General features: G+C 35.1%; 1 protein-coding gene across 1 annotated transcript in view; it reads left to right on the forward strand.

Moving 5' to 3' along the window:
- The window catches only part of l(3)76BDm (trafficking protein particle complex subunit 8 homolog l(3)76BDm), a 117,061-nt gene that overhangs the window by 16,040 nt on the left and 87,306 nt on the right, over nt 1-13,715 (forward strand). The window contains exons 2-4 of the mRNA XM_081756935.1: nt 3,297-3,529; nt 7,504-7,665; nt 11,544-11,657. Coding sequence (XP_081613061.1) covers nt 3,373-3,529; nt 7,504-7,665; nt 11,544-11,657 — 433 coding nt within the window. The 5' untranslated portion in view covers nt 3,297-3,372. The remainder of the gene's footprint in view (nt 1-3,296; nt 3,530-7,503; nt 7,666-11,543; nt 11,658-13,715) is intronic.

Below are 13,715 nucleotides of genomic sequence, written 5' to 3' on the forward strand. Positions count from 1 at the left end.
GTATCTTGAAAACTGTTTAGTTAAAATGTCATTTGCTCCTTGTAGGCTAGTCACTGCTCTTTTCTATGAGTTGTATTGTAATTGTCAGAGCATTTCTTCTAGCTTATGACGTGAGAACTGTCATTATTATGGAAATGATAGTGATCAAAAAATACCCAAGTTTTGAATTTGTGAATTTGGATCTTAGAATAGTGTATAGTGTGTTTAACCTCCGTTATTCTTGGAAATCAAGAAATGTTCAAATACTTCACTTGAATTTCTGTTGGTTTAGTTATACGCACACTGATGTGCAGAATTTCGTTCAGTAATTGCTGTTATAATAAGCATATAATTCTGCTTGTAATTTACTCCATGCACAAATCCTGCGGAGGATGGGTTGTTTGTTAGAAAATTAAATTAGCTTCTTCAATCTGATATTTTAGTTGTTTTAAACATGTCCAACCAGCATAAAAAAAAACGTTTAAAACAAACTGAATAAAACAACAGCCCTCGTTTTAAACATGTTTTAAACACTTGTTTTAAACATTTTGTTTTAAACATATCAACCCTGTATCTGGTCTGTGTAGAATTGTATGAGAGGCAGGTAATGCCTTTCTCTTCAAAGAGAAGCTTTTGAACATACGAGAAGCGACGATGATAATTCTGCAATAAGGAAAATCCAGATCTTGGTCTTCAGCACAAAAAGAAGTATGAAAATTTAAATTAACTTTTGAGGTATGGAAATCTGATGATGTCCATGATAGGCAGATATTTCTATGGTTCGTTTAACCAGTTCTTCATTGTTTTTTCTTCTTTGAGATGGCCACCACTTCAGTTGCGAAGGTTACGAGAAAAGAAGTAAGAGCGTGAGTTTGAAGAACGAAATAAGGAAAAGGACAATTGGCATACATATACAACTTTGAACAACTCCGATGACCAGGGGTAATAAACTGTTCAGAATATATAAGCTAGGAATTGTTCTCTTCAATAACTCAGATAAAAAGCGTTCTATTTTAAATTTATAGAATCTGAAACTAGGACAGAAGACGCTGTAAAGTTGTTTAGAGAGCGATAAGTATGAAGGTATTTTAATTGGTTTAATCGGAAACAGACTATTTAGCATATCGTTGTAATGAAGTATCACTGATGTCAACTATATTCAATTTTTAGCACAGAAATACGTAGGCAGTAACATCAATGCTCCCAACCGATGGATCAATGCGGGCCAGATTACGCGCTGGCAATCTTCAATACATCTTCACAATGATCAGCTCTCTTTCCAAGAATCATTCTTGTTCTAAGGAATGATCTGCTTCTTACGTTTTTGTGATGATAATGAGAGAATTGAACCTGAATGATACATTCCTATGTACCAATGGTATCATTGAATGACGCTAATGGCATTCGTACGGGGTGCATGATGAAGATTTCAAACTGTAATCCTCATTGTATGCTCAGTCTTCCTCTCTTTCCTTTGTTTCGATGCTCCAGGAAGATCTTCGTTGAGCAGTCCAAACAGTTAACGCGTTTAAATACAAAACTATGTAGAAGAAATCACAGTTATTAGGACATTGAGAAATCCAATTGTTGTCTTGTGTTGTCTTCTTCACCTTTACTGGTGTTTTCTCATTCCTTGCACCCCCATAAAGGCAGTCACGCAGGGCTGTGTACTGGTATCTATAGGTGCTGTGTTTGCTATCATAGCAGGACTTATTCATTGATTCCGTAATTGTCATTTGTGCAACAGGTGCTGAAAAGATATAAGTTAGTTGTTATGCGTTTTACTGTTTACTTTTGGAAGTAATATTTGATAATCAAAATCTAAGATTTGATTTTCTGTCTCCAGTATTCTGCTATATCTTACCGTGTGGTCTTTGATTTGTTAAATAATTATAATTGGTTACATTCTTGACTTTATTTTAGAAGTATTACTTTCTTGTATTGATATCTCTGGAATTTTCTATATATAGTAATTCATTTTTTTTTTAATTTTATTTAGAAAGATTGAATGTACCTTAATTTGTTCTTAGTATTTGTCATTCTCCTTTTCTTTTTTTTTTTAAAACTTATTCATAGTGAGCCATAAGCTGAGTCATAAACTGAATATACGTTTTGTATAATTGCGTCCAGCTGTAGTTGATAATTGTTTCCAAGAGTAGTTGTGAAAATTGTTTGAAACGTTCGTGCAAGAAAATCATGATTACCGTGGAGAAGTTACTATTATTGATAATAATAAATAAATTTCTGTCTGTATTGTTATAGATGTCGAATTTAGAACAAAGCATCTGTTCAATAATAAGACATTTTGAATTGAACCAAATTCTATTCTCGGAAACACTGCAGTCATCTTTAACTAAAAATGAGTTTGGTTCAGGTTGTCATGTATTTTCTTTGAGACAGTTACACATAGAGAGAATTTATTGATAATGGTGTAATACATATATAAAAAAAAAAAAAAAAAAAAAAAAAACTGTTACACATTGCTATTCAATTATAAATGAAAATAATTAATTTACTATGATTTTATGTAAATATTTTCTTTCGTTTTGTTTTGTTTTACTCGCATTGCTTGTTTGGTGTGTTTTGAGCCTTTGTTGGGATTGCGGTAGCTCAGTGGTAGTGTGTTCACTTCTTGGGCGTGGGGTCCCTGGTTCGATTCCAACTCGCGCTAAGTGGGCTTTGTGGTAAACAAACACCATGTGCGTGAGTTTTCTCCCGTTTCCTTCCACTTTGATCATTCCATCATTTCATTCATTTCTCGTCATGACCGTCTTCTTTAGCCCACACGGCAAAACTGTGGATATAAAACTCAAAGATTTCATATGAAATCTTTGAGTTTTACGTCCACAGTTTTGCGGTGTGGGCTAAAGGAGGCGGTCATGACGAGAAATGAATGAAATGATGGGGTGATGAAAATCTACCAGTATGTGTGTATGGGGGGGATGGATGGGTGATGATTGTGTACAGTATGGCTTATTTCCTAGATGTAAGAAATGTAGAGTATAAAGAAGTTCTGTATGTGCTTTTATTTCTTGTTTAAAAATAGATAATATGGTGGACTGATAAGCATCAGAGGAAACCACCGATTTATTTGAAATCAAAATTAATTTTTACGGATGTAATGATAACAATTTATATTTTAACGTTAATTGGTAACTGTTTATTATTATTATTATTATTATTATTATTATTATTATTAGAAATATAATCGCAGAAAATGTAATGGTTATCTTTCTGTTTTCTTCTGTTCATTTTTGTTTTCCTATATCCGATTTACCTAAAAATTATTCTTTACTTACCTAGAAATTCTTTTTCAGGTAACGATGCATACGGTAATACTTGATCTGGACGTTTTTCGGTAATTGAATCGCAGTTAATTAATACGTAAAGAAAATGGCACAGTGTAAATTAACTCCATATGAATTTATTCAGAGCGCATTCTCACCAATGGTGGCTGTTATGTGCAGCTCTGCAGCAGAACAAGTCAGCCAGAAGAATAACTTGTCATTTGTTGAACTCATACAACCGTTTTGCAGACTTAGCACAGAAGGTAAGTTTTTTTTTATTTTTATTTATTTATTTTTTAGTGTACATTCAAGTAAAGGATTTTGGATTTGAATTGTTCCAGTTCCGAGGCGAAATGTGTGTTACGAACATTGTATTAACTTTTCAGTTTTAAAACTTAGAAAAGAAATATTAATGCATCACTTTACTCCATCCCGCTTTTGGCTCAGTGGTAGAGCATTCACCTCTGGTGCTTGGGGTCCCGGGTTCGATCCCAGTCCCCGCCAAGTGAACTTTGTGGTGAACAAACACCATGTGCGTGTGTTTTCTCAGGGTTCTCCCGTTTCCTCTCCCACTTTCTTCATTCCACCATTTCATTCATTATTCATCATCACCGTCTCCTTTAGTCTAACCGGCATAACCGTGGGACGTAAAACTCGGAGATTTCATTTCATTTTTCCATCCTGATTTTGTTTGCCCTTAAAAGAAAAATTTCCCATCTTTGTTCAGAAATCCTTTATTCGACTCATTATTACATCAAAAGATCTTAGCGTTGTAAATGTTTATTATTTTAAATTCGGTTTAGTCAGAGGAACATTATTTTAACTTGAAGTTTTTTTTTTTAAATAATAGTAATAGCATTTTTTTTTTAAATCAAGAAATTACAGACAGAGTTCAATTACAATGTTTAAAAGGTAATAATATATGAAATAACAATACAAACAATAGAGCTTGCATAAAAAAAGCAAGATAGAAAAACAAAAAATATAAAAATAGGATACATTAAATAAAACGTACAGAATAGAGATAATCAGAATAAGGAAACACAGCTATAATAATAGGAATCATGCACGGGACACAGTAAATTAAAATAAAAACGAACCAATACAATCAATACATGCAAAAAAAAAACAAAAAAAGAATAAAATTCATAAGTGATAGGTTAAGAATTGCCTCTGAACAGAAAGAAAATCAGCAATAATAATATCAATAATAAGTAAATAGTTATTAGCACTTGTTAAACATTTACATACTGGAACGTTTCTGGGAATAGGATTACATTTGTAAAAAAATTTGAAATTTCTTATTTGCATATTAGGAACATGTACAGGAAGATTTTCAGCCTCTATTAATGGTAATTTACCCATCAAAACGTTATAAAGAAATTTCACGTCAAATAATAGTAATAGGAATTCCATGCTTAAGAAAAAACATTTTAAAAACTTATTGCAGGGACAGTGTAAGTCGGAGAGGGTCATGAAAAATCGGGGAAAGTAAATAATATTTTACGTCGTAAGTGTTGGGAGAATTCCTATTACTCAAGCGATGTAAATAAGCATTAGAGCTGGTCACAAAAGATATGAAAAGGACACCTCGAAGAATCAGAAAGAAGGTGATATATATATATAAAATACACCTATGTAATTATTTTCAGAAATAAAGAAACTTGCGGAGCACCAAAAGGTGTTAAAGTTTCAAACTTTCAAAGAATAAATTAAATAAAAAAATTGGGTGTTACAGAGGGGCCGCGGTGGCTCAGTGGTAGAGCGTTCACCTCTGGTGCTTGGGGTCCCGGGTTCGATCCCAGCCCCCGCCAAGTGAACTTTGTGGTGGACAAACACCGTGTGCGTGGGTTTTCTCGGGGTTCTCCCGTTTCCTCCCACTTTCTTCATTTCATTCATTTGTCATAATCACCGTCTCCTTTACCCTAACCGGCATAACCATGGGACGTAAAACTCAAAGATTTCATTTTTGGGTGTTACAGAAGAAGAAAATAAGTTGTTTGTTAATTGTAAATAATCAGATATATATATATATATATATATATATATATATATATAGAGAGAGAGAGAGAGAGAGAGAGAGAGAGAGAGCGGCCGCATTATAATATATGCTTACTCGTTTATGTTGGAGTGTATTTAGAATGCCGAAGTATTACGTTAGTGTATACTTACTGTTTGGTACTTTAGTTTTATTCTATTCCAAGGATAAAGGAAGTTTGACTTATAATATTTAAGTAAGAAGGTAAGCTTATATAGTGTTTAAAAAAACATAAAAAGTACATCATTGGGTGGCTATGAGAATGATGGAGGCCTATTATTATTATTATTATTATTATTTTAACTAGCCATAAATGGTAGTGTTCGCGATGTCACAGTTCAGAGTGAATTTATTTACCTAATCAACAATTTCAGTGTTAACCATGCATTGATAATTATGGGTGTAACGGTATCGGGTTTGATCCCTGAATGTCCCTGTACTGATTCATGAAAGAAAACAGGCTCTTGGACTGGATAATACCTACCCACAAGTAAACATCAACCAGCTAAGAACAAAAATAGTGAAAATTGGATTTGAATTATGGACTGTTATCAGTAAATCTATACCAGGTTCATGGTAAATCCCTGTATTCATCTCAGCTGAACAACTGATTGTTTCCAATAGTGGTTACCCAGTTTACGGTCAGAAATTCGGTGAACGTTGGGTGCGATATATATTTCTACTCCGTGTATTCCGTAAAAATAACACCAAACAATTGCACTGCGGAGACTGTAAACTCATTGAAATCTACACATACACAAAACTTATTCTGTAACACAAAATACTATTATATAGCATGCACACTTTCACATCGTTATTATGATTACTTGGTGTTTTAATTACACCCACAGAACATATATTTGATATGTATATTTCAAGAGTATAACACTTCACATTTTACAGACACTACAATACTTTTTAGATTATAGTAATGTGGCCCCCATATAGCGCCGACAACCAAATACCGATTTATCCGCGCGCGTATTTACGGTAACGAAAATCGAACAACCGAAGACGTAGGCACTGTTCACTGGAGATAAAGATTTTTAGCACTGTTTGTTAGAAAGTTTACTCCTCTCGCATGCTGGTTCCATCCTAGTTAACACAGACGACTGTAGTACATCGTTTGGTGCATTTCATAGACAAAGGGAACTCTGAAACATTTTGACGTTAAAATTTCCTTTTAGGGTATTATTCTAGTTGAAGAATTAGTAACAAAATGAATTCGAAGAGTTGCGTTGAGACTTTTTAGATTACAATTATCACTATATAAATAATATTGGAGTGGAGAGTGATATGCTCTGATCTCTCTGGTGGCGAAGTTCCACTCATTGCGCCCAGTTAATGCTATTTTCTTCTCGCACAATGGATGCGTATGAATACATTATTGGAATGAAAGATAGTTCCCACAAAACATTTAGTTTTTAGGTAACTACTTTACTGATAAAAATTAACTAGTTAGAAATTACATTATTTAGGGTGTATTGATCACGTTTAAACACATGGTAATATAAATAATCAATAATTATTACAAAATATGCACATTATGACGTATAGTCCAACTCTGCCTTTTAGTCCTGCAATTCAGCTTCCGAAGGTGGGGAAAAGGAAATTAAGCTGAGTTGAAATCTTCATCCGTATTTGGCCATACGAAGAAAAAAGTTGGTGGGCAACCATACACACACACACACATAGAAAGACTTGTGAGCGAGAAACTTCGCAGCTCTGTTGATTTCCAAGAATTTTGTCTGGCTGCGCACTGATTCTAAGAAATCCTGTTGTGTATATGAGAGTTGTTCAAAATGTATATAACGATGGCGTTGTAATGGTTTCCAGTGTATTAAAATATTGAATTTCGTGTTTTTTCTAATCTCGTTTGTGTTTCATTGATTACCAAATTTTGAAACGCTGATTGCTTTATCTTGAGGGAAAACTATGTGGTAATTATTCACGGAATGGCATTACAGGAAAAAAAAATATTCGTCGTTTTCACTGTAAGAGGTTTTTCTTTCAGATTTGTAACCTAAAACTCATATGTTTTACTTTGTAAATGAATGCAATCGTTTGAAAATTTGGTGATCCATAGAACATGTAAGTATTGGATGTGGAAGTAGTGAGATACTTTTAAGTACGAAAAAGTAATGCTTTTCATATTTCCGTTCTTGCACAAATCATGTTAAAATTACTATTATTATTCAGCTCATTACCGTGATGCTACTGGTGCTCCTGTGGTGGTGAGGAATTTGCGAGTAACAATGATGGATGTGAATTACCGTCCGCCACAACCGACTCTCGCCAGGAAATTTCTTAATGAATCCGTTAGCGCTGCGTCTTGTGACAGATGTACTTCACTGCAAGTTGGTAAGTATTTGGTAAAATGTTATTTCCTAATATTATTACGAGGTACATTCAATTTATAACACCTTCAACTCTTTTTTTTCTCTCTCAGGACTCGTAACAGATAGAAACGTGTCGAGTTGAATTGATTTTGAGCTAAACGTCCGATTCAGCAGCAAGGCTATATCAGATGTGAACCTACTGATTAACGTGGAATCCGAACCACATGAGCTCACGCCGGGAATCGACCCGGGTCTCCTACGCCTAAAAGCGTGTTGTTTGTTTTAAAATACGCTAGCACTCGTTGTCAGTGCGTGACAGAATGGCAACACGGTATGGCACACAAAACTTGAGTGGCAGCGGTGAGAGTGATGACTGCTTTTGGCACTTACGATACTCATAAAATGGCGACGTTTTCATTCGTTTTCTCCATTTGCGTGGTGTGACACCGCTTAAAATTTATCGCCAGTTGAGTGAGATGAGTGTGGGATGGTGTCATGGATGCATCTAATGTGCGTTCGTGGGTGCAACAAATCAAAGAAAGCAGAACGTTGTGGTGGCAACAAACCAGGACAATTGCGGCCTCGCACAAGCGATCTGACGACATGATCGAACGAGTAGAAAAAGTTCTTTTGGAGGATCGCCGAATGAGTGTGGAACACATCGCTTCCAAAGTTGGCATTTCCCACACACAAGCGAGAAGTGTCCTCCAAGTGGGAGCCACGAATGCTGACGGACGACCACAAGGCTGCGCGCGTAGCATGGTGTCAGGCAATGTTGACGCGTCTTTTGGCTGTTTCCAACAATGAAAGACAATTTCCATGGTCGCACATTTACTAACCGTGCCGCTATTGCATCAGCGATTTTCCAGTGATTAAAACAGACTCCTGAAGAAGTGTTCGCTGTGGCCATGGAATCATGGTATCGACCTTGTGAAAAATGTGTAGGGCTGCAGAGAGATTACGTCGAGAAATGACTCAGGTTTTATAGGTTTCGTGTGATAAGTTAGTGAGTAAAAAATAGGTATGAACTTCAGTGCACCTCGTAATTTGATTTGATTGGTTAAAGTTTAATGGGGACGTCAGCAGCGAGGCAGTTTGTCTCCGTCACGAAAATGCTAATTATGTAGGATAAATATACAGTGGAATTAAAAACGTCAGTTGTCTTGGTTAGCAGCAGTCAGGAGGTGACCGCAGCTCTGGGCTGTTGGCGGTGTTATGTTAGAGCAAACTCCGTACCACGTGACGAGTAGTAGAATGGCATTGTGCAGTTAATTGAGAAGACGGTGATATTGTAAAATGGGCGACATGTCTGATTTCCATAGAAGGCGGATTGATGGCGCTCGATTAGGTGGTACGAGCATAACGAAAATGGCTAATATGTTGCGACGGACGGACAGTGCCCAAGGTAATGACGGCTTACAAAACTCACGGCAAAACCACATCGGTGAAGAGGAACAGTGGTCGAAAGAAAACTTCAAATGACAGGTTCCGCCACGCGTTAAAATGCATTGTCGTTCGCCTGCGGCCCAAGTGACGGATGAACTCAAGCAGCACATCCCGCAGCCTGTGTTGACAATTACAGTCCACCGCGAGTTATATGGTATATGAGATGTTGCTGATAAGAGTCCAAAACACTTCAGCACGATGACATTTGTTCCGCAAACATGTAACATGGATCGCTGATGAGTGGAAACGTGTGATATGGTCGGATGGATCATCGTTTACCTTATTTCAAACTATGGTCGTGTTTGTGTGTGGCGAACGCCCAAAGAAGTGTATGATACAATCTCTGTCCAATCATGAAACATGACGATTGCTTTGTGATTACTGTAGACCACAATATACTGGTTTTCAGAGAGTCCTGTGCTGACGCCTACTATTAGCGTCACTGTTTCTGATTATGTCGCCATTTTAGAGAATTGTGCATCCTATGGTTCAGATGATTGTTTCCTTGCAATGACGCTATTTTGCAGGATGATGATGTGTCCATTCACAATTTCTTTTCGGCGTTGTTTGAGCAACATTGGGATAAAGTTGAACACCTTCTGTGACCCACCCAATTCCTGGACCATTTGTTTTGGAGACACGAATCCGGTTCATATCTCCACCTCCATTCTCACTCTACGAAAATAAGTGTGATGCATTGCACGTGGAATGGTGTAATATTCCACGTACTACCATTCACGACCTTTAAAACTTCCATTACACGTCGCATCAGACCTGTTCTAAGGGCGAAAGGCTGTGCAACGCCATATTAATCCGGTAAGTTGTACTATTTCCAGATGTCTACGTTAAATTGATAAGAATTTATAAGTTTGTTCTTAAAATAGTTGAGAAGAATACCGAAATGCTGCCAGTTGGGACGTGATAGGAAAAATATTTAAAAAGAATGTTTATAGTAGTGTGTGATCATCAATACAATTATCTGTATTTTCTTTATGGATATGACATTGTTGAAAGAAGAATACTATATGTATATCATGTACATATGTATATATTAGCCTAGAATTTGAGTAGAGATAGAAGAGAAGGTTGTGGATCGATTATTTGAATTCCGTTAAATAAGATACAGAAGTTATAATATTTGAAAATAATAATTGTAACAATGAAGAGATGATTAAAAGAGTAATAAAAGAATAATTGAACGATTGGTTTACTTAGTAATTATTGTTAAATATTCTGCCTTTTGGCAGGTCCCTTTTTTTTTTTTTTCACATTTCTCGGTCTTCAGCTTCCTCTTTTAACTCCCAGTATTTGAAATCATCGATCAGTTGTTTTATTTATATTCCTCGCTTTCCTTCCATGGCGGTATAAAGAAGATAATTTCTTCACAAGATGTCCAATCCAATTGGCCTTTTTACGAAGAGTGCTGGCTAAAAGCGTCCTCTTCTTCTGTTTGTTTTAAAATATCTTTTGTTTGTTACTCTCTCTGTCCATTTTATCTTCTCCATCTTCCTCCAACACTACATTTCAAAGCTCTCTAAGTTTCGTAATATCCAAGTCCCTGAGCCATACAGTCCAATACTCCATACATAGCACTTAACCAACTTCTTTCTTGGTCCAATACTAAGGCTGCCAGTTAGGAGTGATTTTTCTCTTAGTTTTTTTTTTTTTCTTTCTTTCTTTTTCTTTGTGGCAATTATTGACTTGATGTCTTTGGTGCAATAAGCGTCAAATTTTTCGTCAAAATACTTCCCAGATACGTGAAATTATCGACCTCTGCAAGTTCTCTTTGTTCTACTCTGAAATGTGTTCCCGTAAGAATGTGTTCCCACGGAATATTTTCATAACTTTCGAGTTTTCGATATTGATTTCCATTCCATGTAGTTTCCCAATGTCAACTATTTCGACAATCATCTCCCGTAGTCCATCTTCGGTTCTAGCTATAATGAAAGCTATAGGATGTATATTTATTATTAGAAGAATAATATTGATATCTTGCATCCCGGAATTGAATTTCATAACAGCAAAGTGTTTCAGGCCATATCTGGGCCTTTTTTAATACATCTTCTACTACTACACTGTAGGTTATATGTTCACAGCGTGAGTGTTTATAGATGGACGAAAGCCTATAACTATGTATTAGTGATAGGTATAGTAGTAGAATATACAATGTAAAAGGGTCTAGAGAGGTCAACTGAATGTTAGTTTCGGGATACAAGGTAGGGACATTTTTTCTGATGATCTATTTGGTGTTCATCTCCTGGTTGTGGTAGTTGTAAGAAATAATTAAAATAAGATTTTTGGCAACTTTTTTTTTTATAAGGTAAGTGAATAAAGGCATATGAGGAAGAAAAATAAATAAGAAAATTGTCTAATATTAAAGTTCATTTTCAGTACCATCGACAACAAGATTATTAGATCATTTAAAGATTTTCTTTAATGCTTTCTTTTATATAGGTTCTCATACAGTAGACATTCCTGCATCAGTTCCATGGTTTGAAGCGTGGAGAGAAACTTTTCTGCAAGTGCAATTTCCGTCAGATCATGAATTCACAAAGCACTACATTGGATGTATCCTTTCAGTTCTTTTATAAGCTCCACAGAGAACATGCAAAATAACAATGAAATATGTTTATTATTAATAATAATAATAATAATAATAATAATATTAAACCGTTTGAAGGACAATCGTATTAATAAACTTAAAAACATTCATTTTTGCTCCTCCAAATTCTTACAGATCGTTCAAAAAATTATAAACTTCGAATTTTCGCTGACAACTGTCAAAATTTTCAAGAGTTAAAAATGGAATAGTGTTTTAGTAAGGATAAGGAATATGGAAATTAAATGTTATTCTCATAACTAAAAGCATTTCGTTGTCCTACAGAATATACACGTTAAGTCTTTCTTCTTCAGTGGTTTGTAGCGACAGTTCTATCCACAGTACCCATGTCCAATATAAATTTTGGTTTCCTCGTTCGAACTAGTGTCTCGTAGGCCTTTCTACGAATGTTAGAGATTTTTTTATCAGTATCACTTTATCACTGTTATGCTTGGACTTTGTCAGGTTTTGAGAGGCTCGATTTTAGGACACCATCGTATTTGACATCCTGAATATCTGAGTGGTGTTTCTCGTTGCCATGCCTATATAAGTGTCTTAGCATATGCATGAAATTTTATGGATACCTGCATACCAGGGTTGGCAAAAACCATGGTTTTTATTTTTTTAAAAAACACAAAAAAAGTTTTTTTGTGGTTTAAACCCAGTTTTTTGGTTAAAACCAAGTTTTTTTGCTTAAATAATTTGCTCTATGTACTTATACCACACATGGGCAGAAACAAGTTTTTTTCACCTTGGTGTTATTATGCAACAACCGGGTTATGCTAGAAGGGGTCACATAAGCCCAAAGTGGGATCCAAACCGCTTCTCGGCTTACATCCAAGAGAAATTGTCTTCTGTTTGAACTCGGAACCGGGGCTAATTGGCCACAAATGCGATACGTCTGCCGACTCACTCACGAAGGACTCCTGATAAAAAAAATACGTTGTACTAATCTGTACATAGTGTTGTAAATAGAAAAAAAACCGTTCGTATTTTTTCAGAAATGTACGTTTTTTTTTAGAAAAAAAAACATTGCTTCTCGTTTTTTTTTTTCTAAATTTCGTTTTTTTTCAAACAGTCATTTCTAATGCATCTTACGTCTATGTAAGTATTAAAAATTTTTATATAGGTATAATCACCGTAAAATGCAACATAAATTAAACGCTAGATACTGATACGCTACAAATATTTTACAATTTACATGAATGCCATACCTATTAACAATTCGGGTTTCAGCAGTTTTCATCAATATCAACTAAGAAATAAAAGTAGAAATGAAATTTTGTTTTTTCGTGAAAGCAGGCCTTTAATAAGTACGAAAATAATGTCACGAACAGTATAAAATTCAAATAACTTGTCTAAAGGTAAAAACTAATACTAATTTGCCTAATAGTATTTTTCTAAATGTCATATATAAATAATTTGTCGACTAGATATATATGATATGCAGAGCCGGCTCTACCATACATGCAACATGTGCATTTGCGTGGAGCGGCAAATTTGGATGGTCCGGCAAAATCTGTCATAAGTATATTATCTAAATTAAATATTTTTTGTTGGAAACAGACTTCATGATGATGGTAGTTACATGTACTAAGCTGACCTTCTATTTGAATACTACATTCATAAATTATGTTTAGGTTGCATTAGTTTAAGGCCATACGGACAATGCTAAAGCAAATGGTCGAATAAATCCGAGCACAAATTGCTTGATTGTTGCCAAATGCAAGAATTTAGTTCTCGAATAGTAGTGAATATCTGTTCCATTTAGTAAGTTATCACAGTTTTGATATGACAACTAGTCTTGTTTTCGTCAGAAATAATTTCCTTATCATTGAAGATAGAAACATTTTTTTTTTTTTAAATGTTAACATATATTGAAGGGAAATCAAGAAATATAGATAAAAGAGCTAGTTGCACTGGAATTGCAAACTGATACATTGAGATTGAAGCTCGATAGTGAATTCTATAAAAAGGATTACCATTTTTCCTCTGCATGTGTGTTTGCTTTATCTTTCACTAACGTA

The sequence above is a fragment of the Thermobia domestica genome, chromosome 1 (assembly GCF_964235325.1).
Source record: "Thermobia domestica chromosome 1, izTheDome1.hap1.1, whole genome shotgun sequence".
Taxonomy (NCBI): domain Eukaryota; kingdom Metazoa; phylum Arthropoda; class Insecta; order Zygentoma; family Lepismatidae; genus Thermobia; species Thermobia domestica.